Genomic DNA, 25,422 nt, shown 5'->3' with positions numbered 1-25,422 from the left:
ACCAGGCCAGAGGCAGTTTAAACAATCTTTTAAGATTTTTGACATTTAAGTTTTTATCAGTATTGAATTGCAGTTACTTTAGATTTGGGCAAATGAAAGCAAAAGGAAGTGGATTATCATTAAAATGATCACAGCACTAAACTTTACTCATAAGACATGATGTAGGGAAACAATTTTTAGATGTTATCCAGATGAGGTTCTGCTGCTGTCTGAACATAAAGATTGAGCATGTTAGATAATTGCAGTGTTTTTTTTCCGATCTAATTCAAGAGTTTTGTAGCGTGTGCCAGCATTTATGCCAACCGGGCCAAGAACCTGAAACACGTCTGGAGTTGGTGCTGGAGAATCGTCTTTCAAACAGCCAATCAGATTGATCCATTTCGAAACGGAAGCTGTGTTGTTTACATTTTCCAAGATGGCGGCGGGGATGTATTTGGAGCATTATTTGGACAGTAAGTTATTTGTGTCGCTTCAGACGTACTGGAACGTTTTCAGTTTTGCTTAGTCACTGCACACTTTGTTCTTACTCACAAACCATAGCTCGAAACGGACACCTGGCGGAGAGCATAGTCCTTTAATTGTTCTCTTAACGGTTAGCGAGTTTAGGCTCTGTCTATTTACTGGAAGAAAGCTAAAGGATGCTCCTAGAGAACTGAAAGCTCACATGTGCTATCGTTTATGTTGTCATTTTTAGATTTGTTCAATACACTAAGTCAGATACATACATGTAATTAGCAGAATAAAGGTAAATGATAACGTTGATGGTATTTCTGAACATGAATCCGCATGGAAAACTGAGCTAGCCTCCGAGTCTGCGTTATTGTTTAATTGTGTCATGTTGTTTTCACTGGTAATGTAATCGACCTGTTTATAACTGATATTTATCCATCTCCCCTCCAAACCAGGCATAGAAAATCTTCCCTTCGAGTTGCAGAGAAACTTCAATTTAATGAGGGATCTCGATCAACGCACAGAGGGTGAGATTAGTCACATGTCACATGTCCATAGATTTCAGTATAACAACACAGACCTGCCTGTATATATGATATATAATCTGTTTGATGAGAGCATTTTGGCCATTGCCTTATCAGCATACACACATACATAACAAAAAGATAACCAAAGCACCCAGACTTGCATGCAGTTATCATATAAAGTGCAGGATATTTTTCCACAATTATCAGTATCGGTGGTCACACAGCTGCAATGAAACATTGAATTTTTGTCATGCAAAATAATGTTATACACCCCCACTTTGTTTTCTCTCTCTCTCTCTCTCTCTCTTATGGATTCTGGGATAGTTTTACTGTTTTAGATAAATTTTAATTGGAAAGGTTTTAATTGACTGAATCCTTCACAGTACAGGCACATCTTGTAAATAGGAGTAAAAAATAAACAAAGTCACATTTCTCTTGTAAGTCCTAAACTCAAAGGGTTGTGCTGCCAAAGATAAATAGGATTCTACATCAGACTTATAAGTGGTGCAAGTAAATGAGTTCCAACAATTTTCACTGATAAATTGCGATTGTTGTAGGGCATGTTGACCTAGATCATAAGATTAAGTTACAGTTCATGCCTGCACGTTTAACAAGTATTAATTTTGATGTTGATAAAAACTTAATTATTACAATATTGCTTTTAAAAATTTGATTAAGTTTATTTGTTTTGCTTGTTTATCTTTTATCTTTTAAGATCTTAAAGGACAGATAGACTCTCTGGCTAAAGAATACACAGCCAACGCTCGGACCCTTTCTTCTGAGCAGAAGCTGTCCATACTGAGGCAGATTCAGCAGTCCTACAGTAAATGTAAAGAGTTTGGAGATGATAAGGTGCAGCTGGCCATGCAGACCTATGAAATGGTTGGTACCGTTGAAATAAATACATTATTTTATAGACCTCTGGTCTCATAATAAGTTGAAAGACTTTTGATGCATGAAAGTCAGTCTTCTGAAGTTAAATTTTTATCTTTTTGTCTTTTGCAGGTTGACAAGCACATCAGACGTCTTGACACAGACCTGGCTCGATTTGAGGCTGACCTGAAGGAAAAGCAGATTGAAAGCACCGATTATGATTCCACCTCGAGTAAGGGGAAGAAAGGTATGTAGGCTCTTATTTATTCGGAGTCTCAGCTTTTTGTTTGGCCTGATCAGCTTAGGCCTGGTACACACATAACAATTTTTTTAGTCTTATTAGATTTTTTCATCTGGTTGAGACCTCACAAGTGAAGATAAAAAAAATCTGTTTTGATCGTACTGTGTGTGGTGTGCTCCGAAAATGTAATCACAGATGTTGCAGAAAAATCACCAAGAGTCTGGAATGAGTAAAAGTATAAAAAAAAGTTTATTACAGGAGAACTATTGAATACAGAATTACTTGCAAGTAAGGAGAGCGTGAAGTCGAGAGAGACTCTGGGGAGGCAAGAGAAAAAACAATAGATATACATTTCTGTAGAAAGAATCCTCCTTCCTGAAGACCTTGGGTGGACACACAACTCCAAGAACTGGTGTCAAAACAACCTCACATAGTTGTGTCTCCACCAGAACCAGTCTCACTAAAGGTCCGGGGCAGGACCAGATAAAGGTCATCTTACCCTTGTAGCGAACTTTTAACAGATCATGTATGTGAAGAGAATAAACCTTAAAAGTGAATAAAAGCATGATGAGTAAAAATGTAAATATAGTAACAATCAGTGTAAATTAATATTGTAAAGGAAGTAATTATAGGTATGATAATAATATTATATATAGAGCATAACAAGTAAAATTTCTTCCACACAGAACAACACACACATGATGATGCTGTCCAACAACTCATCTACAATGTAGTCCTCCGAGCTGGACAAATCTCAACATAGAAACATGAACAAGAACCATAGCAACAACCGGCCAAAAATGAAGAAGAAGAAACATAGTAAAAATTGGAAAACACAACACACAGCATGGAAGAGGACATACAGGACGAGGGAATGATGGTGGTCTTGGAATTATTGTTAACAAAAAAAGCCAGACCTGAAAAAAATAACAGATTGGAGACGGCGTGAACACGGACTTTATTTACTTCCTTGTTCCCCAGCCAGCTCGCTACATTCCTTACCACGTCACCATCCACGCAGTCACAATGCACGAGTCGTCAGCTTTCCTCAGATATCAGCTCTGAAATATTGAACATGTTCAATGTTCCCAATTGTCTGGAGCGGATTATCAGGACAAATCGGCTCGTAACACACCACAGACCAAATGATGATTGGACGGGGAAATGTCCCGATGATCGGACGTTTGCCGTCCAAGGTCGGGAAGAGGCAAAATCGGGACAAAAACAGCACAAAAATAGTTGTGTTGTGTTCAATTTTTTTTTTTTTTTTTTTTTTTTTTTTTTGTTGTTGAAACTTTATCAGATTTTCTTAATTCCAGGAGACTCCAGACAAAAGGAAAAGAAGGCAGCTAAAACAAGGTCTAAAGTGAAGAGTTCAGATGAAGACAGCAGTCCAAAAAGTGCACAGAAGAAAGTCAAACTCCTTCAACCGTATGTTGTGTATCTGATGATAATGTGTTTACTTTTCACCTATAATCATATTAAGGTTTGGTGTTATAGTCATATTCCCATTCTCTTTTTATTAATTATTTTTAAATCTTCAGAGGAGAATTCAACAGCTCTTCCTCCAACTTTGGGAATGTTCACCCATCTGATGTCCTGGACATGCCTGTGGACCCCAATGAGCCCACTTACTGTCTGTGTCATCAGGTGTCTTATGGCGAGATGATCGGCTGTGACAACACCGATGTGAGTTTTTTGGGTTTTTTTTTCTTTCTTTCTTTCTTTGTTTTTTGGCTTTCTTTCAGTCTCAGTCAAAAATTACATTTGATTGGCACTGACATAAGTCTTCACCCTCATTTTGAGGGCTGTTTGTATTTTGCATTCACTGAGCTTGCAAAGACCACAGTAGCCTGATGATATGTTGGAAGAGTCACTAACACAGTCATGTGTTGTTTTTTTTATCAGCTAAAAGATTTGGGTGATCTATGGCGTATTGATTTGTTTCAGAATGACTGATTCAAAGAGTCAGGGTTTAATACAACAGCAAAATTAACCCCAGCACATTGGATTACATATGCATTAAGGATAGTTTTGCTTGCAACTGTATGTAACAAAACTGAAGAACCAATTCCAAACTTGTTAGATTATCTAACAAGTTTCACCTACTTTACTGTGGTCTGCTGAGGGAGAAGCATTAGTGCAAGAGATATACTCTTTTATGAGGCCAGAAAAATCATTGGACAGAACCTGTAAATATTTGAGTCAAAATGTTGTCCATCATGGACGATTCATTCCATTTTCCTCATGATACACTTTAGGTACAAGGGAGCTCACTCTCTAACAGACTGTTTTGGCTCTACTGTCATGAAGAACACTTAAGTTAATAAGTTTTTCTTTTCATCATCTCATTGTACAACAGCTCTCCTCATGTAACAGATATACATCACTGCACTTCATATCTGTTTATACTGTTCCTTTAAATAAGTTCATTCTTTGTGTCATCTTTTGCTACCTCTTGACATAACTGTCTGTATTTACATGTTTATATGACTGATTTGTGCTGTTATGTACAGTTATATAGTTTTACAGGATTTGTTCAGGATCTGAGCTGCGCAGGTGCACTCAGGTGGTAGAGATAGAGACAATACCATACATCCATTTTCTTGCTACTTATGTGGAGCCAGGTGGCAGGGGCAGCTGCCTAAGCAGGGAAGCCCAGAGATGTAGTCCCTCCAGCATGTCAGCTCTTTCTGGGATCTCATCCCTGAGGGATATGCCTCACCAAGGTGGTGTCCAGATGCCCAACCCACTTCATCTGGCTCCTCTCAATGTGGAGGAGCAGCTGCTCTACTCTGAACCCCTCCCAGATGACTGAGCTTTTCACCCTATCTCTGAGGGAACCAGCCACCCTGTGGAAGAAACTCGTTTCAGTTGTTTCTGTTTGTGACCTTGTTCTGTTGGTCACTTCCCACAGCTCGTGACCAAAGGTGAGGGTAGGACTGACTGGTAAATCGAGAGCTTTGCTTTTTGGCTCAGCTCCTTCTTTATGACGACAGACCGATCTAGAGACCACATCAGTGCAGACACCGCACCGATCCGCCTTTCGATATTCCATCCATCCTTCTGTCTCTAATAAACAAGATACTAAACCTCCACTTGGGGACCTCATCGCTCCAGCGAGAACTGGAGATCATGGCCCTATGAAGCCAACAGAACCACATCATCTGCAAAAAACAAGCAGGGACCCAATCCTTAGGCCACCAAACCGGATACCATCAACACTTTTGCTGCTCCTCGAAATTCTGACCATAAGGATTGTGAACACCATCAGTGACACAGGGCAGTCTTGCCTGAGTCCAGCCTTCACTGGAAACAAATCTAACTTACTGCCGGCAATGTGGACCGGTCACATAGGTACGGAACTGCTCTTATAGGGGGTTCGGTACTCTATACCCCCAGAGCACCCCCACAGGAGTCCCCAAGGAATATGGTCGAACGCCTTCTCCAACTCCACAAGGTATATGTAGACTGGCTGGGTGAACTCCCATGCCCCCTCCAAGACCCTGAAGAGAGTGTAGAACTGGTCCACTGTTCCACGACAAAAACCACACTTCTTCTCCTCAATCTGAGGTTTAATTATCCGACCAACCCTCCTCTGCAGGAACCCTGAGTAGACTTTACCAGGGAGGCTGAGGAGTGTGATTTACCTGTAATTGGAGCACACCCTCCGGTCCCACTTCTTTAAGAGGGTGACCACCGCCCCAGTCTGCCAAAGACATGTCCCAGGGAGGGCAGAGACAATACTAATATGAATATTCATAACCATGAATAACTATATAAATATTATTAGTCTGAATATTTATATACCTGTATCTACTAAATATGGCTTAAGTGTAGTGTCAGCTTATCCATTTATAGCATATATTATATTGATGAAAGAAACAAACACAGTTCTTAAATCTGTCATTTTTTTATGAATAGATAAGAAATTTTAAGGATTAATTTCAGCTACCTCCACCAAGGCAGAGGTCATGTATTCGTCAGAGTTGGTTTGTACGAAGTTATGTACGAATCTTAATTGAAATTTTTCAAGAAATCTCAGAAATGGAATGGGAACAAGTGATTAGATTTTGGGGGTAATCCTGATCACCTTCTGGATCCAGGAATGTTTTTTTAAAGGATTCTTTACTATGGAGAGATAGGGATAATTTTGTCATGAGAACTTCTAACTAAAAAAAATAATGCCAATGATAATTGGCAAGAAAAGACCAGGTGGAGGTCTGCTCTCTCTGGTCGCTTCTAGTTGGGGAACTTTGAAAATCCTGTGAATTAGTAAAAATGGTGGGAAAGCTCATTTGAAACCAACAACAATTGCAAACTCACTGCAAATACAAATAAATCGCTGAGTAAAACCATGTAAAAAAAAACTTCAAGCTACGTTGACATTTACTTTTAAAAAGCTCAGTATTGTGCCTATTGAGTGTCTGCCACACAAGACATGCAGCATATACTGGTGCTCTCTGAACAGACTATGGTTAATTGTTTTGAAAGGTGTGGTTTTATCTGGACTAAGTGCTCCATTTTCACACAAATTTCATTTAATCTGTTTTTGTCTTTTTTCCAGTGCTCCATTGAGTGGTTCCATTTTGCATGTGTGGGCTTAACAACCAAACCACGTGGCAAATGGTGAGGAAGTCTAAACTGAAAAATTAAATTCAGGCTGTAATAGCCAGTCATCAGTGTGTCCTGTCAAAGTGTGAAAAGTTACTGATTCCCCTCTTCATTTTTTTTTCTTTGTTCCTGATCCACAGGTACTGCCCACGGTGCTCTCAGGATAGAAAGAGGAAGTAAAGCACTTGGTTGCTCTGGAACAAAACATAGATGCTGATATGATGGAAAATGAAAAGAATATTTCTTAATTAGTTTATAGAACTTTTGTTTCTCATCTTTCTTAACATTGGGTGCTTTTTCTTTGGTTTACATCCTTGCCTTGATCTGATGCAGTGTGTGTGAAGGAGCCAAGTGGTTCAAAATTTATTTAAGGTGTGTTTTTTTTTTTTTTTTTATGAATACCATAAGTTTTTTTTTTTTTTATTAAAGTTACGTTCGGTGCTCTTTTTATGACTTACCTTTTTACATTTTTATGTTCAAGTGAATAATAAACACTACAACTGCCCCTACTGGTTTAGTTGTCACAATTTCCATGGCACTCTGAATTAATTTACAACTATGAAATTTAAACTATTTTCACTGCAAACTGGTCGTGGATGATTTTATGCTTTATTGTACGGTTGGTTAGTTTCTCACCTTGGAACACTAGTTGTATTTTTTTTTCCTTTTTTTTGTGTGTAACAAGAGGGCAAAAATTACAACACATGCTGCATCCTGACAGTATTAGTAGCCTGTGGAGTTGAACCATTTTGTTTAATATTTGATTGAGTTCTGCATAGAAAGTAATACATTTCATTAAAAGCAATGTCATTTCTGTAGCTGATATATTGGTACCCGGAAGTTGGAATGATTGTGTTGTCAATCATTTGAATACAGCTACTACCTCAAAAAAAAAAAAAACTTTACTGTGTGGTCTTTTGTCTTAAATGTTTTCCATTATTTCTTTGTTCTGCGGTAGGTTGTCCAGCAGGGGGTAGTGTTTGCTCGAACTCTTAACAAAGGCGCACAGATGTGACGTAATTGTTACGTCGCCTTGGCGCGATGTCCAAACAAATTTGAAAACCTGAAGAATCGGACCGTTTGCAGACTGGAAAAAGAAAGTAGGCTAGTTTCTGTTCTCTCCTACAAACACATTACTTGTGGATAACGGTGCTGCAGTCATCACAGGTAACCAAATATTTAAAGTTACTATAGCAGTTTATGGCTAGCGCTTTCTACAGCCGTTTCCTCAAAACAATAACGTAGCTGGCAAGTTTGGTGCTAATGGCTATTCTAGCTTTCCTCGTTAGCCTGCTAGCCATAGCTAGCTGTTTGCTTAGCTTGTGTCACAACAGGGTCATCTTGCTTTTCGATCAATAGAAATATTAAATTTTTTATTTGTCAGTTATCTTTCAAATTTACGGTTTAAAGTTAACTTACGCTTACTAACTAACTGAAAACTGGTTAAAATATAGAGATCATCCCATACAGTTGTAATTGTAGCATGGTAGTTAGGTTGCAAATACACTAACATTTTTTATGTTGCCACAGTGCAGTAATGTCGTGGGACTTTTTTGTGCCTGTGTGCGTTGGAGACCTGGTGAAAACTGGGGGGATCAACCAGTACGTTGTTCAGGATGTGGTTCCCCCAAAACAGCTGCCATCCCAACTCAGTAGTAAGTACTTCATATTTAGAAGTTGTGTAGCTCATCTCTGTTTACTGTATGTGTTCGTGACTGGATGCTCTCTTTTAAACCAGAATTCAAGGCAGCACTGAGAAGCCAGGGACCCATGTCGATACTGGAACATTTTGACACGGGCTATAGTGTTTTACAGTAAGTATTGATCATGTGATGCTTGTCACTCTCATTGATAATTTTACTAAACTATTGTCTTTTTAAGGCACTTTAACTCGGTGGATCTAGGGGTGAAAGAGGATACCCTTGAGTTGCTTGTGCAAGGTTAAACCTTTACTTTAAATATTTTTATGTTTTCTTCAATGAAACAGCTTTGATGTTATTGGCTGATCATCTGCCGCACTAATCTGATTTTTTTCCCCTCTTCCAGTGGTTAGTGGCCTAGCTGTTTCCCTGCCGGCACTTCTCGCATCCACCTCCCTCTCAGCTGCAGAACGCAAAGAGAAACTTAATGCTGTTAAAATGAGTGTCTTCTTGCTTTGCAAACTCACTGAGAACCTTGAGAGTGTCTCCTACCGACAGAATATCATCACAGCACCAGGAAAGGTATGGTTATCAAAAGCTTAGTTAAGAAATACTTTGCCAGTATCTGTTACAGTTAATTATATGTAAAAAAAGAAAAAAAAAGAAAATGCCCAGTGATGAGATCATGACAAAAATTTATGATCCAGTCTGACCAAAAGACTGTAGCCTTTAGCCTGCTGTTAGGTGGGTAGTCTTGGTAGTGTGGTGGAGTTGTATTACACTGCTGTAAGGGCCCACCCATAGTCAAATTGTCACTTTCTACAGTTTCCGTGCTTCTGAAAGAAATTGGGGTCGGATAAGTAGAACATGTCAAACAGTCTGTGGATATTTATTAGTGTGTGTGTTTTGTATGAATGTTCATTGTATGTATAAGCTGGCTAAAGACTGCAGTCTCTAAAATTGGTTTGGCAGTTATGAATAAGATTTTTTGTTTAATCTGAGGGCATATTCTATATATTAATTTTAAAAACTTGTATTGTCACGTTTAGTGCATTTTCAGTCCATTATTTGTCTTTTCTTTTTTCCTTGTTCAAAAAAATGTTAGATTGATCTATTTTGTGTGTGTTGTGCAGGGTGGGAAAAAAGGCAAAGCTGGTGGTGAAGGACTGTTGCAGTGGGACTCAGAGAGAGAGAAGGTGCTGCAGGCCCTTGTACAGCTGCTCCAGCTGGATATCCGTTGCCTTTGGAACCTGTCCCTAGTAGAGGAGGAGTTTATCAGGTGCTCAGGCTTATGTGTTAATTTAATTAGATGGTTTAATTTAGTTTTCACTGTTCATTATTGATTTCACCAAATAAACCTAATAACTGTGACTGAACTGTGTTAAATTTCTTAATTTATTTTTTCTTTAGGAACATTTCCCCGCAGTCCAGGATTAAATTTTTTTTTTACTTTATTTTTTGTATTTCCTTCTGTGAAAATGCTTATGTTAGAATTTGTGTTTAGTAGTCAGGTCAGCTTTCAATCAAATCTCGTAATGCTTGAGTTTAACACAATGTCATCACTTGTGTGTGCAGTTCTGATTAATACTGGACCTTACATTAATTTATCTTGGTTCAGGTTGCTTTTTCTTCAAAACCCAACAAACCTTAAACTGTATGTAATCACTTCTTCTTAGCTGTGTGACCTGCTGCTGCTACAAGCTGCTGGAGAACCCAACCATCAGTCATGTCAAAAGTAAACCCACTAGAGATGGTATAATTCATCTACTGGGGTTGCTCATCAAAAAGTACAATCACCTTCTAGGTTAGTGTCCCTGTTATTTGAAGCCCTGTGAGCAGGTGTTATTATGGCATGTGTATATGATTTTGCATGATTTTTAATCTATTCTCTGAACTCTTACAGGTGCTAGCGTTAAAGTGATTCAGCTGTTGCAACACTTTGAGCAACTGCCATCTGTATTTGCTCAGGCTGTGTCTGTGTGGAGCACAGAATATGGAGTCAAAGCAATCATAGGAGAAGTCATAAGGTCAGTACATGATTTGTTTTTCAGTTAAGCTATTAACGCATCATTTATTTGGTAAATATCTTAATGGAAACTCAATTAACTTGACAGCAAATGTCATTGTGGTTCAAAGTTTATGTTTCTTTCCTTTCCAGGGAAATTGGTCAGAAGTCAAGTGAAGACCTTGCCAGAGAAGGGTCAGGTGTCAAAGCCTTTGCCTATTTCCTGTCAGAACTCAGTGCACTGGTACCTGAATTTATGATCCCCAACATTAGTGTCCTCATCACACACCTGGAAGGAGAGGTATGCATTCATTGCATTTTTCTTTTAAAGTAATTCATCCATTTTTATTTATTTTTTTCAACATCACCATTGCCCTTTTTTTTTAAAGTGCTTATTTTGAACATGTAAACAAAATAAGGCTAAAATTCATTTGTCTGTTTGCCTATAGCTTACAACAACAAGTTGAAAAGAGAAAAAACAATTTTTCATTAAACGCTGAGTGGAATGCCATTTGTAACCACATATTAAGAAGTGAAAAATAGCAGCACTTCAGCACCTTAGGTACTGAGTTTTGTCACAACCAAACGACCATGCCTACACAAAAATTTGATGTGAATGAGCCTTTCGCAAATAATTCTGTTCTTTAACAAACTTCAGTAATGCACAGATTAACATTGGAGAATTAAAAACAAAAACTATTCTTGTATGGTTTACTTTTGTGAAAATATGAATATTTCATTCATATTTTGCCCAGTGATGAGACTAAGGCGAATATGAGCTCACTGAATGAGAGTTTGGTCCTTTTTGCCTTGACTGGCAGGTAATCTTGGCAGTGCAGAGGAGGATTCCTGCTCTGCTGTAAGGGCCTGCCGACAGCGACTTGGCTCAGCCCAAATTATTCCTCTACAGTCATAGTGGAGTAATTGCTTGGGGATGACGCCGACAGTATGTGTGTCATGTCTGTGTGTGTTTGTGTCGTGTGTGTGTGTGTGAGAAAAAAAGACAAGAAGTTCATCCAGCTCTCTTTGCTGTTTAGCGAGCAATGAGTATCGTCTTTGGTAATCTGAGGGCAAAGTTCTGATGCAATTTAACTGTTTGGTTTCCTGAGGCAAAAAAAATCCTCCATCTCAAGGATGTCCTTCAGTGTCAACAAAGTCCAACCTTTTTTGCCTCCTTCCTTTCAGAGTCATACAATGCGTGTTGCTGTGTGTGAGGTGCTGGGAGAGATCCTGGTTCGGGTCCTCTGTGGTGACAGCCTAGATGAGTCTGGCAAATCTGATCGTGACCGCTTCTTTGACATACTTCAGGAACATCTGCATGACACACACTCTCACGTCAGAGCTCGTGTGTTGCAGGTCTACGCACGCATCGTCAACAGCAAAGTATGTTTTCTTTTTAATGTTTGGTGCTGTTTTATTGTGACAACAGTTAAGTTTCTCCTGGAAATAAAGGAGATCTCTGCTTTCAGGCGTTGCCCCTGTGCAGGTACAGTGAAGTGATGGAGCTCGCTGTGGGACGTCTGATGGACAAATCTATAAATGCAGTGAAGAGTGCCATCCAGCTGTTGGCAGCCTTTATTGCACATAATCCATATAGCTGCAAGGTAACTTAAGCAAACATCATTTAGAACTGTTTCATGTTCCAGCACTAAGCCTTGTTTTTGGATCTCGTAGCTGAGCAGTGCAGATCTGAAGAAACCTTTGGAGAAAGAGACTGCTAAGCTGAGAGAAATGAAAATGAAATTGGAAGGACAAGCACCTGGTAAACACAACCTTTTTGGTCATAAAAAATGCCTTTAAAATCCTCTACTGTATTTTCATTTCATTTATTGGTCAGGTCCTGTTTTGCCCAGTGATGAGACCAAGGCGAATATGAGCTCACTGAATGAGAGTAGGGTCCTTTTTGCTTTGACTGGCAGGTAATCTTGGCAGTGCAGAGGAGGATTCCTGCTCTGCTGTAAGGGCCTGCCGACAGCGACTGGGCTCGACCCCAAATTATTCCTTTAAAGTCATAGTGGAGTAATCCCAGGGATGAACCTTACAGCATGTGTGTATGTGTGTGTGTGTTGGTGTGTGGGGAATGTATGTGTAAGAGGCAAAAAGTTTTTTCTACTCTCATTTCTGTTCAGTGAGCTATGAGCTGCTTCTTTGGTAATCTGAGGGCCAAACTCAGAAAAACAACAACTCAACATGCCAGGTGTTAAGCTTGAAAACGGTTGTCTTGGTAACTTGAACTCAGGTCTTCCAGACCCAAGTCTGCCTCTATAACTACAAGACCACAACACTCTCTATGAAATATTAAATCAATATCTATATTAAACATCACAGTAATAGAAAATGTTAATGCAACACAGAAATCTGTAGTTTTTTATTATAACAAATTGTTGCATTAGGTTATAATTTTTTCTATCACCTGATAACATTCATTCATTGTACTTAAGAGGACTTTACAAGTATTTTGTAAATAAACTTACTGTTAATCCTGCAGTCTGACTGAACTCCGTGCTGCAGTGAATGTGTTCATACTGCTCTGTATTAGCTTTAGGAAGAGCAAGCTTTGTGTATTTTATAGAAGAAAATGAAAAATGTGTCCATTAAGGAGAAGAAATCTATCCTGCTGCTATTTTAATTTTTCACCACATTGTTCTGTATTTTTCTTTGTAGCTTTTCCGTGAGCAGCCATTACTGAATTATTTCTTTTCCCCTTCCTGCAGTCACATTGATTAAAGCGTCTGAGCTGTGGGCTGCCATGGAGCCTGAGCTTCTTGCAACTGTCAGAACTGTGTTGGAACCCACAAGTGAAAAGAAGGAGCAGCAGGACGACGAGGAGGATGGGGATGTGGAGGAAGAAAAGGCAGAAGAAGACGACAGAGCTACTGCAGTGAAGATAGCTCAGTACCTGCGCATCAACAAATACAGGTGATGGCAATCATCCGTGGAGGCCTGGGTAAAAGTTAATTGATAGTGTCAATACATAGGGGAATTTTCCCCCCCTCCCAAGAGTCATTTAGTCAAGAATGTAATGTGAAATTTCTTTGATTCTCCTCTGTAGGAATGCTGTTCAGCTTTGTATAAGAGCTCACAGCTGCTTCCCAGAGTCTGAGATGTTTGTTTCTCTCTCCACTCTCACCACCGAGAATATAATGGACACACTGGCTTTAATTTTCAAAGGTAAGAGCTCTGCTCAACTCACTCAACACACCTCTATTAAGCAAAGATTGAGCCCGTCTTTATTATGTTTCCTTATCAAAAGGGAGAATTAAGGATGCGTTTTCCTGCATGGAAACACTTCTTATACTCATCTCATTCTTAATGTTTATGTTGCTAGATGACATTTAATGATGCAAACCTCCACAAATGCTTATTTGAGTGCACATTGTTCAGTCCTCTCCCAGAGTAACTGTCATTTTACGAAACAAGCAGTTTGATTCAAGTGAACTGAAACACCTGAACGTATCGGAGTTTGTGTATCGGTACAATGACAGTTCAACTGCAAATCCCCATTTAAACTGCAGTTATAATATGTCAGCTTCCCCTCGTTTTCCTGTGTTTCCAATGAAAGAAAATATAAAGTTTGGCTCTAATTCTTCTTTTTTTCTTTTTTTAACATGCTTTTGTTTAAGGGGAGAGAAACCAAAAAGATGCAGAATACCACCTAAAGCAATGCAAGGAGCTTAATCTATTCTATCTAATAGCACAGCGCTACCTTAACTACTGATAGGTAGTCTCTGATTAAATCAAAACCCTTTTGTTCTAATTACTACTTTAGGTAGTTGTCTGTAGGTGTATAGATCAGACCCCCGCCTCAAAGGGTATTTGAATGAAATGCCTCAGTATATAGTTTTTATTTTGTTCTGAATGTAGTATACGGTATACAGCGGCCTTTCACAAATGAAAACCATGATTGTCGCTTAATTATTGAGCAGCAGCTCCAGGATGGGCTGTAATCAAGCATTATTTATAAAATGTTTTGTGTAGTGTGTTCTGTTGTGTTTTTTTTTTTTAAAACCTTTTCTTACATTCAGTACAGTAAGTACTTCATCTCTGGTTTTATCATCAGGCTCGGACGAAGACGCCTCAGAGATCAGCCAGAACTTGCCACCAACCCCACAGAAGGAGGGAGATAAAGATGGAGTGGATGGGGAGCTGAAGAAGCAGGAGATGTTGGTACAATACTTAAGAGATACGGAAACCTTTGCCTTACAAGTGGAGAGGGCAATCTCTGTCATCAACAGCATGCTCTACTGGAAAACAACTTCAGGTAGACAGCCATATCCACTACAGTAGACTATTTACCTGCTTTAAAATAGTTTACAAATGTAAACAGTAACTAAATGAAAATTATGAATCCAACTATGAATTTGTCGCTTGTTTTCAGTGGTCCAGGAGTCGGTGCAGTTTTGTGTGACAGTATGCGAGTTCAGTGTAGCTAACTCGGTCAGTGGAGTGAGGAAGATGTTGCCCCTGGTCTGGTCAACTGATGCTGCTATTAAAGATGCAGTGGTTCAGGCCTACAGGCGTCTGTATCTGAACCCTCAGGGAGACACTGTCAGGTCTGTAGATATACTTGAAAATTTGTTGATTGTGTGTGTGTGTGCGCGCTCATGCACATACTATGAAAACTAGGTCAAAGCAATACCTTACAGTAAAGAAAAAATGACTGATCTTTTATTAGGCTGAAAGCCCAGACTCTTGTCGATAATCTCTCTGAGCTGATGGTGGATGCATCTCTGGGAACTATCCAATGTCTTGAGGAAATTGTGAGTAACTCTGTTATTACTCTCATATGACTCATTTCATTGTTGGATGATCTGATAGAGAAACACAATATGTCTATAAAAATGATGAAATGCTCACTTGGGGGATTTTGTGTTGAGGCATTTTGAATTTTAATGCATTGTAGTAAAGGAAAGCAGGACTTGTAACCTTGTAAAATGTCTCTGTAGGTGCAGGAGTTCTTTGGCAGCGGGAGCAGTCTCCAGTCCACTGTAGTTCAGGTGTTGTGGGAAAGATTTACTGGTAAAAGAGAAACATCCGTCTTACACAAGCGAGCTGCAGTGTTACTGCTGGGCATGGCAGCACGGTAAGAGACTAAATAACTTCAGAACTTACCAAAGAGTTGAAATTCATGACATAAAGAAAAGCTGTTATGTGAGTTTCCTAATTAAAGTTAACAAATTTCCCAGACTACAGGTGTTTCCTTGAGTTATTTTTTTTGTTGTCTCATGCTGCTTTTTCTTTTTCTTTTGTTTTTGTTTTTAACATTTTGGTGTTATTCAAACTTATTTGGTTATAGGGAGATCTTCAACTTAAATTCAGCTGGTTCCTCGGGCTTTTAGTTAGCTATTGTAAATAAAGCATGAGTTTGATTGGTTCATGACTTGTAAACGCAACCTGTGATTGGTCGACAGACTGTAAACAAAGCAACATAACTCTTAATCACTAACACTTTTGAATATACAAAAAAACATAATTAAATGTGTTTAAGGATGTAAAGAGGTAATGTATGATCAGTACATTTCCTGCCTGATTAATAGCACTTCCTTTTTTCATTTTGATCCTGCCTCAGCTACTTTATATTCAGCAAATCCTCATTAATCAGAATACAAGCCCAGCCTTGGCTCCTCTTCATTGTAATCAAAGTCACGACCATATATCTGGCTCCTTGCCAATACATTTTTTTTTTAGATGAATCTATCTATATATTCAATGTTCTCTCTCAATCTACCTCAAAGAATGCCACTGCTTAAGGGAAGAGCGAGCGAATGAGAGAGTAAAGAGTATCTGCAGTACACCCACACTGCTGCTTCTTCTAACCCATCCTCCTACATGTATTATCTGGGCAGCAGCCTAGCTCTGGCAAGGCCAGCACAGAGCAGTTAGGGTGATGCTGGGGCAGTGTTATTACCTCATTTTGCATAAAGACGTGATCACATGGAATTATAAAAGATATACTTTGTCTGTTTATAATAATACCTCTTTTCTATGTATGCATCTGCAACAGGGCGGAGAGAGAAGTGGTGCTCAGTAACCTGGACACCCTTTGTTCAGTGGCTCTGGGTGAAAAAGTGACTGAGGACTTCCTTCTAGCTAGAGACACAGTTATCACCATCTGCAGCATCACTGACCATGTCAGGGTAAGAAAATGTGACAGTTGGTGTATTAAATGGCAAGGCTGCGCTGTAGCCATATCTCGACTTCACTGTACATGTAAACAAACCAAATGTTATTATGCACTTTCAACAGCAATCAAAAAGAGCTCCATTTAGACTGCCTCAGGACCATCAGCTCTTCACCTGCCTCACACAGGCCATTGCTGATGGTAAACACAGACACTCTTTTTAATTGTTTTTTATTATCTAATTTCTTAGTCTTTAGCACTTACACCTCTTAACTGCATTTGCTTCAGGTGTGACGATGGAAGATCCTTACTGGCAAAGCTTTATGGAACAGGCGGTTCGTCTCATCTATTTCCTGGCTGAGTCGCCGGACCAGCTGTGCTCCAGATTGCTCCAGAGAAGTGCTCGCCTCTTGTTAGATCAGATCGCAGAGCATGCAGAAGTCAATGGGGATGTTGGCCAAATACAGGATGGATCCCAGGAGCCCAATGAGCAAGGTGAACAAGGTAAATCTTATTTTGTCTTTATAAAGCAGGCTTTTGTGTTAAATGCTTGTTTACGCAGCATTGCGATATTTGAATGCTCATATTGATGGTGTGTAACTTTTCCATACTTAGGCTTAGTCAGCACACTCTTAATTATGTGATTTAAGAGTTATGTCTCTGTGCCTTTCTGTCCTGTAGTGAACTGTGTGTGTCTGGCCCAGCTGTTGGCGCTGTGTGGATGCGTGGCTTTCTGGCAGGTGTCTCACCTTGAGCGCAGTGTGAGTGCTGAGCTGCGGAGGAGGAGAGGAGAGACAGAGGAGAGGGAGGAGAAAGAAAAGGGACCAGCCAGTAAAGCTAAGGTAATGGATTGCTGTACAGGTTTTTACAGATTATACAACACAGTGCCTTAAGATAAGGTGGATAGGTAGTTAAAGCAATTAAAAATTTCCTTAGAAACTGCTGACTGCTGATTGCTCGATATTAAGCCTTTTCAGGCATTTGACCTTCAAGAGAGGGAGTGGTATGTTTCTTTTCTTGCCCAGTAGTCAAACTAGTTGCCAGCCGCAGTGATAAAAACTGTCAGCTCTCACATAATAATGTAAATATTTCTAAATAGCAATATTAATGTTTTCTTTCTTGTGACTGTACAATATAAGAGTTTTTCTAAAACTGATTTGTGAGTGCTGACAGTTATTATGTTGGGATCTTAGACTGTAACTTGTCCTAGTTAATACAAGTTTTTGAGCCATATATTGTTTTGGGTTTTGTATTATTTGTTTTTGTTTTGTGCTAACACACTAATATGTAATAATTTCCACTTGTCCAAAACAGACTAGTTGTCTCTCACCAGCAGGCAACAGCAACGGTTAATGTCTTTGTCATGAATCAATACACTATTCTTTGAGAAAGGCCATTTAATATTAAGCTAAAACTATCTATACTACTTAAACTGACTATACTATTTGAGTCAAGTTGTTTTTTATGAGTTTAACAAGAAAACAAAATGTCAGCATATGATAATTCTACATCTTTTAGTGGAAGGTGTAGAATTTCACAGCCTTGTAAAAAGGTTGTTATTGGTTTACAGACTGTATAATGCATCATAGACAGTTTTATATTTTATGTTAACTGTGTGACTTTTGGCTGTTATTTTAATGAAAGCCTACTTAATTTATGGCAGTTGTTACTGAAATGTGATTGTGTGTATGCATAAATCTATTTGGAATGCTCAACTTGGCAAAACTTGTCAGACTTAAATGTACCTATCATTTAAAATTACATTACAAAAAGTCAAAGCTGAGGCCCAAACAACCTGCTGTGCAGTGAAGCATTGTGACTGTCAGTGTGTCTCAGCATGATGGCTTTATTATGAGATTTTAGTGGTCCAGCTAGATGAGTGATGGTTCGTAATTGTTCACCCCATCAGGGAACAGGAAGATAAATGTTTCCTTAATTACCATCAGAAGTTTTAGCTAATTTATTTTTATTTATTTATTAATTTTTCCCCCCACATTTCTTCAGCCTGAGATGGGCAAAGACCGAGTGGCATGAAACAAAGGTTGTAGATTGGACTGAAAAGTGTGTTGACAATAGACTACAAAGAACTGCACACTTGAGGTCTTGAACACACACACCCAGGGCAATGAGCAGCCTCAGGGTGTTTTTGGGTTGACTGCCATAGTAGTGAAGTGGGATTGACCTGGCCATTCACTGTCTTAGCCCACATCTTTTTTTCCTTGTTGGAAGGAAAGGAATCAGTGACCTTGTGGTTGGAATGAATAGTTGTAAAAGGCCCAAGTTGGAGTTGAACCCAGGTCTAGAAGTACTAAGTATTTGTATATGGTGTTCCCACACATTTAGATAAGTAACAAGGTGTCCCTTGCAATTCATTTTTCACCTTAAGCAAATGCATCTCAATTTTTACTTGAACACGAAGGAAAATTCCATTCAGAGCATGTCGGCTAAAATATCAGGCATACAAAGTGTATTTTGGATTTTTTATGGGTGATTCTTTTTTCAGCAACAAGTTGCCAGTGAAAGTGCCATGGAGGAGGAGCTTGGGTTGATTGGCGCCTCTGCTGAAGATACAGAAGCAGAACTCATCAGAAAAATCTGCGAAACCGAATTACTGGCTGGTAAATAAGTAACTACACCACATCCAGCTACATTTAAAATACCTTCACCATACTTGTATGTATTTTATATACATCACCACCTTCTTTCAATCTGATTAGAGGAGAACCTGCTGAGTACTTTCCTTCCTTTACTGGTGAAAGTCTGCAGCTCCCCAGGACGCTACCCCCACCCTCAACTCATGACTGCTGCTTGTCTGGCACTCTCTCAGTACATGATGATAAGGTACATGATCTTTCAAAATGCACATGCACAGTGTGTTTCATTGTAATCCATTCAGTCAGCATAAACAAGGGAATGTCTAGATTATTTGTCCAGTGTTTTACTGTTCTGAAAAAATGCATATTATAACTATTGAGTTTTAAGAAATTCTGATTTCATTTTATTAGTTTTTTTTTTTTAAGTCTTATTGGCCAAACACTAATGTGCTTAACTGAGAAACTAGTGTCTTGGATAAAGCTTAACGCTATGATTTCTTTATATCAGCCCATCAGTGTGTGAAGAAAACATCCGTCTCCTGTTCACGGTGTTGGAACGGTCTACTCTCCCTGTTGTAAGGGCCAATACCATTATAGCTCTTGGAGACCTGACAGTCCGTTTCCCAAATATTTTGGAGCCCTGGACACAAAATCTCTATGCAAGGTAATGCAATTAGACTAATTAACTTACATCAGTGTAGCAATGGAAAACTTCCTTGTCACAGTGGCAGCTCACTGTCACCACACCCTCTCCACACATACTTAACTCTCTAAATGCACATTATCATATCTGTAGACTGATTTGTTTTTCCATCCATACTCATAAGGAAGAGCCTTCGTGTGACTGAACTGAGTGGGAGTATTGTAAATCATGTTTCATGGCATCCCCATCATCCCCACGCTTGTAAAATCGAGCCGTCTTCATCCGAATCCCCACCATGTCTCGGTGTGTCCCTCTCAGTCAGTGGAGTGTTGCTGCTGTCAAAATGCTCCACTGAGCCACATGATGGGAAAAGTTTACTCTGTCCATCACGACTTTTTAATGGTGGAAAACAAACTTTGAGATGATCTGTGCTGGCAAACACTGATAATGTGCTTCATATTCCAACCTCTGTGGTTTCCATGGGAACCAACCATTGCTTCATAGTTTAAAAAGAAAAAGCACCATGTATGAACTTGGGTGGAGGCTTGGAGCACATCAGGCAGGACTACTGAAAGACAATGTACAGCTTAATTACTGGTGTGTTGTTAGATTGTGACTAAACCCAGTGAGTAGTATTTCATAATTATACAGTATGGTTGAGGGAACAGACAGGAATAATTTCGGCCAAAGTCAAGAGGTTTTACAATAGTTTATGCTGCAGATACGTTTTATTTTGTGTGTTCATGTTTTTTCCTGGGCAAAGTTACCCCGGTTTCCCGTAGCCAACTCAGAGGCTGAAGTCTCTGTTTGAAGTGCAGTTTTAATTATAATAGCAGATAGTGCTCACATTTAGGTATTTTACACATGTAGGACATTTTCTTTTCTAACGCGCCACTGCCCTCATAATGTTTTCTTCCCGATAAGCATTTCAGAGTATTCCCTAATTGTCTCCCACACACCAACACCTCCACTGTTCTCATGGCTGCTGCCCTGTTGCTTGCTGATAAGCGCATTAAGAATTAATTACCCTGTTCATTGCTGTCATAAGCTCCTGCACTGGCATGTGGAAGTAGCATGTCTAAGTGTGTGATCCTGTGCCAGAAGTCCTGCTCTCGGGTGAAAATATAAGAAATGGTAAATGAGTTTCTTTTGTTCCATGGGTTTAGGTGAGGATGCATCTAAATTGGACTCATATTGTGCTGCAAACAGTCTGTCCGGGGTAACATACTTAAGCTGGGAAAAAAATGTTTGCCAAAATATGTGAATGAGGTGTCATATAAGGACAACATCCAACACAAACGTGTGTGCTCAATTTAATTGGCGTCTCACATTTCTGTGGAAATGGCTAATAACTGCTCATGCTTGTTCCTATGTTGCTCAACTTTAAATAAATTTGAAAATAGATATTTAGGTTTCTTTTTAGCTTTTAACATGCACACCATTTTACACATTCTGTCTGAAGGTAGAAATAACATGGATGGATCTTGTCCTGAGGGAAAGCTTCTTGAACTTTTCACCGACCAACTTAAAAAAGAAACAGAAAAAATCCAGCAACTTTACTCAAAATACATTTGATTTTGGTTATATTTATTAAAAAATGCAGCACAATATATTTGTATATTTGGAAATTTACCATAATCACCATAACATATGCGATGTCCATATCAGTAAGACATTTTGGCATAAAGTGGGGCACAAACGTGCAATAAGAGTTGCATCCTTAAAGGAAGTTCTACATGTGGTTTTATTGTAGAACCACCAGCAGGACGGTAATTATGTAACCAGAAAAGTGAAGACTTCTCTAGCCGAGGGATCTCAAACTCTGAGGGCCAGTGTCCTGAAGATCTTAGACGCTTCCCTGCTCCAACAAACCTAATTAAAATTAAATGGATCCAACAGCTTACCAGGTGCTATACAATGTTGCATTAACTTAAATTAGGTGTGTTGAAGCAGGGAAATGTTATAAACCTGCAGATCAGTGGCCTTGTTTGAGAAAAAACTCTTTGAATGGCTTCAATTTGTGCTCTATTTTAATAAGAAGCTCACAGTAAGTTGTAATGGCTTATAAGCCTCAGACACTGGTTCTAGTTCTTAAATATTTTGCTTCAAATAGAGACGACAACCCAAGAGCCATGTAGTTAGAAAAACAAAAACATTTAAACTAGTCTAGTTTAAATGTCTGATCTGAGTCTGATCCACAGAAAAACACGATACTCTTCCAAATTCCAAATTAGTCCTACCCGTTTTAAAACCAAGACAAATGCATCTCTTTCTAGAAAAATGCAATTCTTCACTTTATGAACTGTTTGAATAATTTTTCTTTTAGTTCCATCACCTCTTTTTTTTTTTTTTTTTTTTTTTTGTTTTTTGTTTTAGACCAAATACCTTCAGAACTGTCATTCCCTGCAGCACCAACCGTACTATTATGTAATAGCTATTATAAGTAAGCATACTAACAATGTAAAACAACACTCTGCAAATGGCTTTACTCTCTAAACTTCTGTAAGTTGGCGTTGTCATTATGAGCACCGTACTGCAGAGCACTTGACTGGTTGAGGACTCTGTCTTGATACCAGAGAAGTTAAGAATGAATCTGATTAGATTTTTTTTCCCTCTTCTCCAGGCTGAGTGACGAGGTTCCTTCAGTGAGGCAGACAGCTGTGACGGTTCTTACTCAGTTGGTGCTTAAAGATGTGCTCAAAGTCAAAGGTCAAGTCAGTGAGGTTGCTGTGCTGCTAATTGACCCAGAGCCACACATTACCAGCCTGGCCCTAAATTTCTTCAATGAGCTGGCCACCAAGGTATGCACCTCTAGAAGCTGTGAAGACAGTGAATAATTTGATGGAGTTTAAACTCTGTTCTTTGTGTCACCCATCAGGACAACGCCATCTACAACCTGCTCCCAGACATCATCAGCCGCCTGTCTGATCCAGAGAGAGGCATGAGCTCAGAGGACTTCAACATCATTATGAAGTGAGTTTCACAGCTGCACAGAAAGGCTTCTTCCATTTCCTTTATCTACAGATATATCCAGCATATGCAACAATCATAATTTAAGATCTTTTTAAAGAGGAGATAAACAACTTTCTTATTGTTAAGAAAATGTATTTGTGTGTGTGTCTTCAGACAACTGTTCTCCTACATCACTAAAGAAAGGCAGACTGAGTCTCTGGTAGAGAAACTGTGTCAGCGCTTTAGGACTGCCAAGTGAGTGCATCTTCCTTCATTCGCATCCTCCCACCTCTAACCTGTATTCTTTGTTTCTCTTTTTTTTTTTTACCCCTCTCATAAATGCAAATTTCTGAGTCTGTCCTGCATTATTTCATTGTGTGAGGTGTAGAGGTGGATGTGTGGGTAATTAGTGGGCGTTTTCATTGTGGGGAAAAAAGTTTTACAATTAAAAGCTCTGAGTTCGGTTCACCCGTCACGCACATTGTCATCTTTTCTTTTTTTTTTTAATTCACTCCTTTTGTCATGGAAACAATATTCCTCTCTACTTTGGGAACGTAAACGAGAGACTGGCCTGGCCAGGCTTCAGCCTCTGACTCATACTCCATCCATGCTCAGAGCTCAAAGGAAGGACATTTTATATTATATAATGGTAAAGTGAATTTAGGCATAAAAGGTTCCTGGAAAATTAGATTTGGTCCAAATGTCAGGGCAATGCCATGTTCATGAGTAATGAGCTTTTTTTCTTTTCTTTTTTGTTTAGGGTCTGGAATGTGTGTGTGTGTGTGTGTGTTTTGTTGTTACTAATTAGATTTATTTCCTAATCTTCAAACTCTCTTTTTATACTCTCTTTAGGAACGAGCGCCAGTGGTGTGATTTGGCCATGTCCCTGTCTCTGCTATCAATGTGTGAGCGTGGTTTTAAGAGGCTGCAGGAATGCTGGGAGTGTTACAGTGACAAGTTAACTGAACCTGGAGTCTACCAGCCTCTGCACTCCATCACTGCCAAGCTCCGTCGTGGAGCAAAACCACAGTTTAAGGTGTCGTATGCTCCCATTTGAAGCAAATGCAAGATTTTCACCCAGCCCTCTCGAGCATGTGTTTTTGTTGCATTTAGTAATAATACATTTGTGTATAGGCTCAGGTAGATGAGTTTGAAAAGCGTCTGACTGCGGTTCACACACGTGGTCTAGAGAATGTAGAGAGCCCCGAAATGGATGAAGAGAACCAGAAAGAAAGAGGGTCTACTGAGAAGACGGTCATGCGTACACCTCTGCCCAAAAGAGGCCGTCAAAAGGCAAAAAGAGGTCAGAACTTACAGATTTTATTTTCTCCTGCAGAAGCAGGATGTTATTTTGTTCAGTGTCAAAGGAGACATTTTCTGTTTGTTTGTTTTCCTCACAGGACAAAAAAAGCCCTCAGTTTCCAGCGATGGTGATGACAGTTTTGTGACTCCACAAAAGTCTCGCAAATCCAAGAAACCAGTAATTACCTTCAGCAGTGATGAAGAGGAGGAGGAGGAGGATGAGGAGGGTGAGTTTAGCTACTTTTTACATTCTTGAAATTTATCAACATAATTATTTGACATGTAAAAGGTCTAATAATTAAAAAAATATTGTAATTATGAAGTAAAAATGGAACTAAACCAAACACTTAACCGGGTGACAAAATAATTCAGAAAACAACTTTCTGTCAGTACTTTTGTGTACTTTCACGGTCAGTGCTTTGTCAAGTTAGCTAAACACTGATGGATCAATAGACCAAAGTTAGAGTATCAGACCAGTGGAGTGAGCCTTGCAAGGCAGCTGTCTAAGAAGATTTCAGGCTTACCACCTCACTTGCTCTCAAACAGCGAGCTGGTCTGTTGTAGCAGCAATAATCCAAAATCTGCAGATGAGTAATAGATAAAACAGAAAACACTGAAAAATCAAATAACTGACTTTAACACAAGCATTGCATTAGATGAGATAAGGAGAACTGGCTGTTTTTATAATGGGTAAAATCCCTTTTTGAAGCTTTAGATTAGATTATGATTCACTAAAATGCTTCATTATTTTACAATCATTAGTTTCAAGGTTCCCTTGAAAGTTTCATCTGTGGCATTTTCTGTTGGTCTTTTTCTCTGACTAGATAAATTATTCAGGAACGGGCTGATTTAATTAATTTATTTCTATGGAGCATTACCAATTAACACAGAACAAAATGTCACAGTATGCTATTTGATTGCTGATTAGAGAGGAAATGTGGCGTTTCTTTGAGTTATAGCAGTTACTCATGCAGTGATGATCTAAAGAGATTCCCTCATGGACTGGAGGAGATGCTTTCTGTCAGAAAATTGATCTTAAACTCAGAATCATTGTTTCCTGACCAGTAATTTATGGTAGATGGCTATAGATTCTCCTACTTTATTAAGATATTTTTTTTTTAATATTTATTTATTTTAACAGATGCTGTTATGGCTGAGAGTGAGACCCCTAAAGTGACAACACCCATCGCACGCACATCCAGACGAGCTCGACTCAGAAACTGATTTCCTCTTTTTTCTTTTGTCCTTTTTCTCTCTTTTTAATAATTTTATCTTCAAAGAAATGTTCCTTTCTTGCTTTTATCCTTTTTATACATATGTGTACCCAGTTTTGATGCTTAGCACTGAACTACATGATCTGTTGACAGAAGTGAAACAGATTTTAATAAACCTGGCTCTAGTTTGACCAAGAAATTTCTGGCAGCTTTTTTCAGTTTTACCTCGAGCTTTTGCACACTGAA

The 25,422-nt window shown here is 39.1% G+C and overlaps 2 protein-coding genes and 2 non-coding genes across 7 annotated transcripts; all 4 read left to right on the top strand.

The window, feature by feature from the left end:
• Positions 1-345: 345 nt before the first annotated feature.
• Positions 346-7,394, top strand: ing4 (inhibitor of growth family, member 4). Its single transcript, XM_041986762.1, has 8 exons — positions 346-452; positions 906-977; positions 1,693-1,859; positions 1,983-2,097; positions 3,411-3,522; positions 3,636-3,780; positions 6,659-6,720; positions 6,846-7,394. Exons 1-8 carry the CDS (start codon positions 416-418, stop codon positions 6,883-6,885), a joined length of 750 nt encoding a protein of 249 aa, XP_041842696.1. The 5' UTR covers positions 346-415; the 3' UTR covers positions 6,886-7,394.
• A 153-nt stretch (positions 7,395-7,547) lies between these two features.
• Positions 7,548-25,367, top strand: ncapd2 (non-SMC condensin I complex, subunit D2). 4 transcript variants are annotated; one of them, XR_006010625.1, is made up of 32 exons: positions 7,548-7,872; positions 8,236-8,360; positions 8,444-8,519; positions 8,587-8,645; positions 8,752-8,927; positions 9,479-9,624; positions 10,022-10,149; positions 10,249-10,372; positions 10,504-10,651; positions 11,536-11,733; positions 11,820-11,954; positions 12,025-12,112; positions 13,065-13,269; positions 13,403-13,521; positions 14,411-14,611; positions 14,729-14,903; positions 15,026-15,110; positions 15,297-15,433; positions 16,355-16,487; positions 16,597-16,672; positions 16,760-16,975; positions 17,153-17,313; positions 18,975-19,089; positions 19,189-19,312; positions 19,574-19,729; positions 22,332-22,509; positions 22,587-22,681; positions 22,835-22,915; positions 23,513-23,696; positions 23,795-23,967; positions 24,064-24,189; positions 25,104-25,367. XR_006010625.1 is itself a non-coding variant. In XM_041986760.1 (32 exons), exons 2-32 carry the CDS (start codon positions 8,243-8,245, stop codon positions 25,184-25,186), a joined length of 4,209 nt encoding a protein of 1,402 aa, XP_041842694.1. In that variant the 5' UTR covers positions 7,548-7,872; positions 8,236-8,242; the 3' UTR covers positions 25,187-25,367. The 4 variants fall into 4 exon arrangements, 3 of the variants coding, with proteins under 3 accessions (XP_041842694.1, XP_041842693.1, XP_041842692.1); XM_041986760.1 differs by having other exon boundaries at positions 16,760-16,966; positions 23,795-23,963; positions 24,061-24,189; XM_041986759.1 differs by having other exon boundaries at positions 18,978-19,089; positions 23,795-23,963; positions 24,061-24,189.
• Positions 11,100-11,423, top strand: LOC121642512. The gene has a single exon (XR_006010906.1). It is a non-coding gene; the product is annotated as a small nucleolar RNA U85 (small nucleolar RNA).
• LOC121642511 lies at positions 12,198-12,515 on the top strand. Its single transcript, XR_006010905.1, has one exon. It is a non-coding gene; the product is annotated as a small nucleolar RNA U85 (small nucleolar RNA).
• Positions 25,368-25,422: the final 55 nt, after the last annotated feature.

The sequence above is a fragment of the Melanotaenia boesemani genome, chromosome 6 (genome assembly GCF_017639745.1).
Source record: "Melanotaenia boesemani isolate fMelBoe1 chromosome 6, fMelBoe1.pri, whole genome shotgun sequence".
In the NCBI taxonomy this organism is placed as follows: Eukaryota; Metazoa; Chordata; class Actinopteri; order Atheriniformes; family Melanotaeniidae; genus Melanotaenia; species Melanotaenia boesemani.
This window is presented reverse-complemented; position numbering and strand designations above follow the sequence as displayed.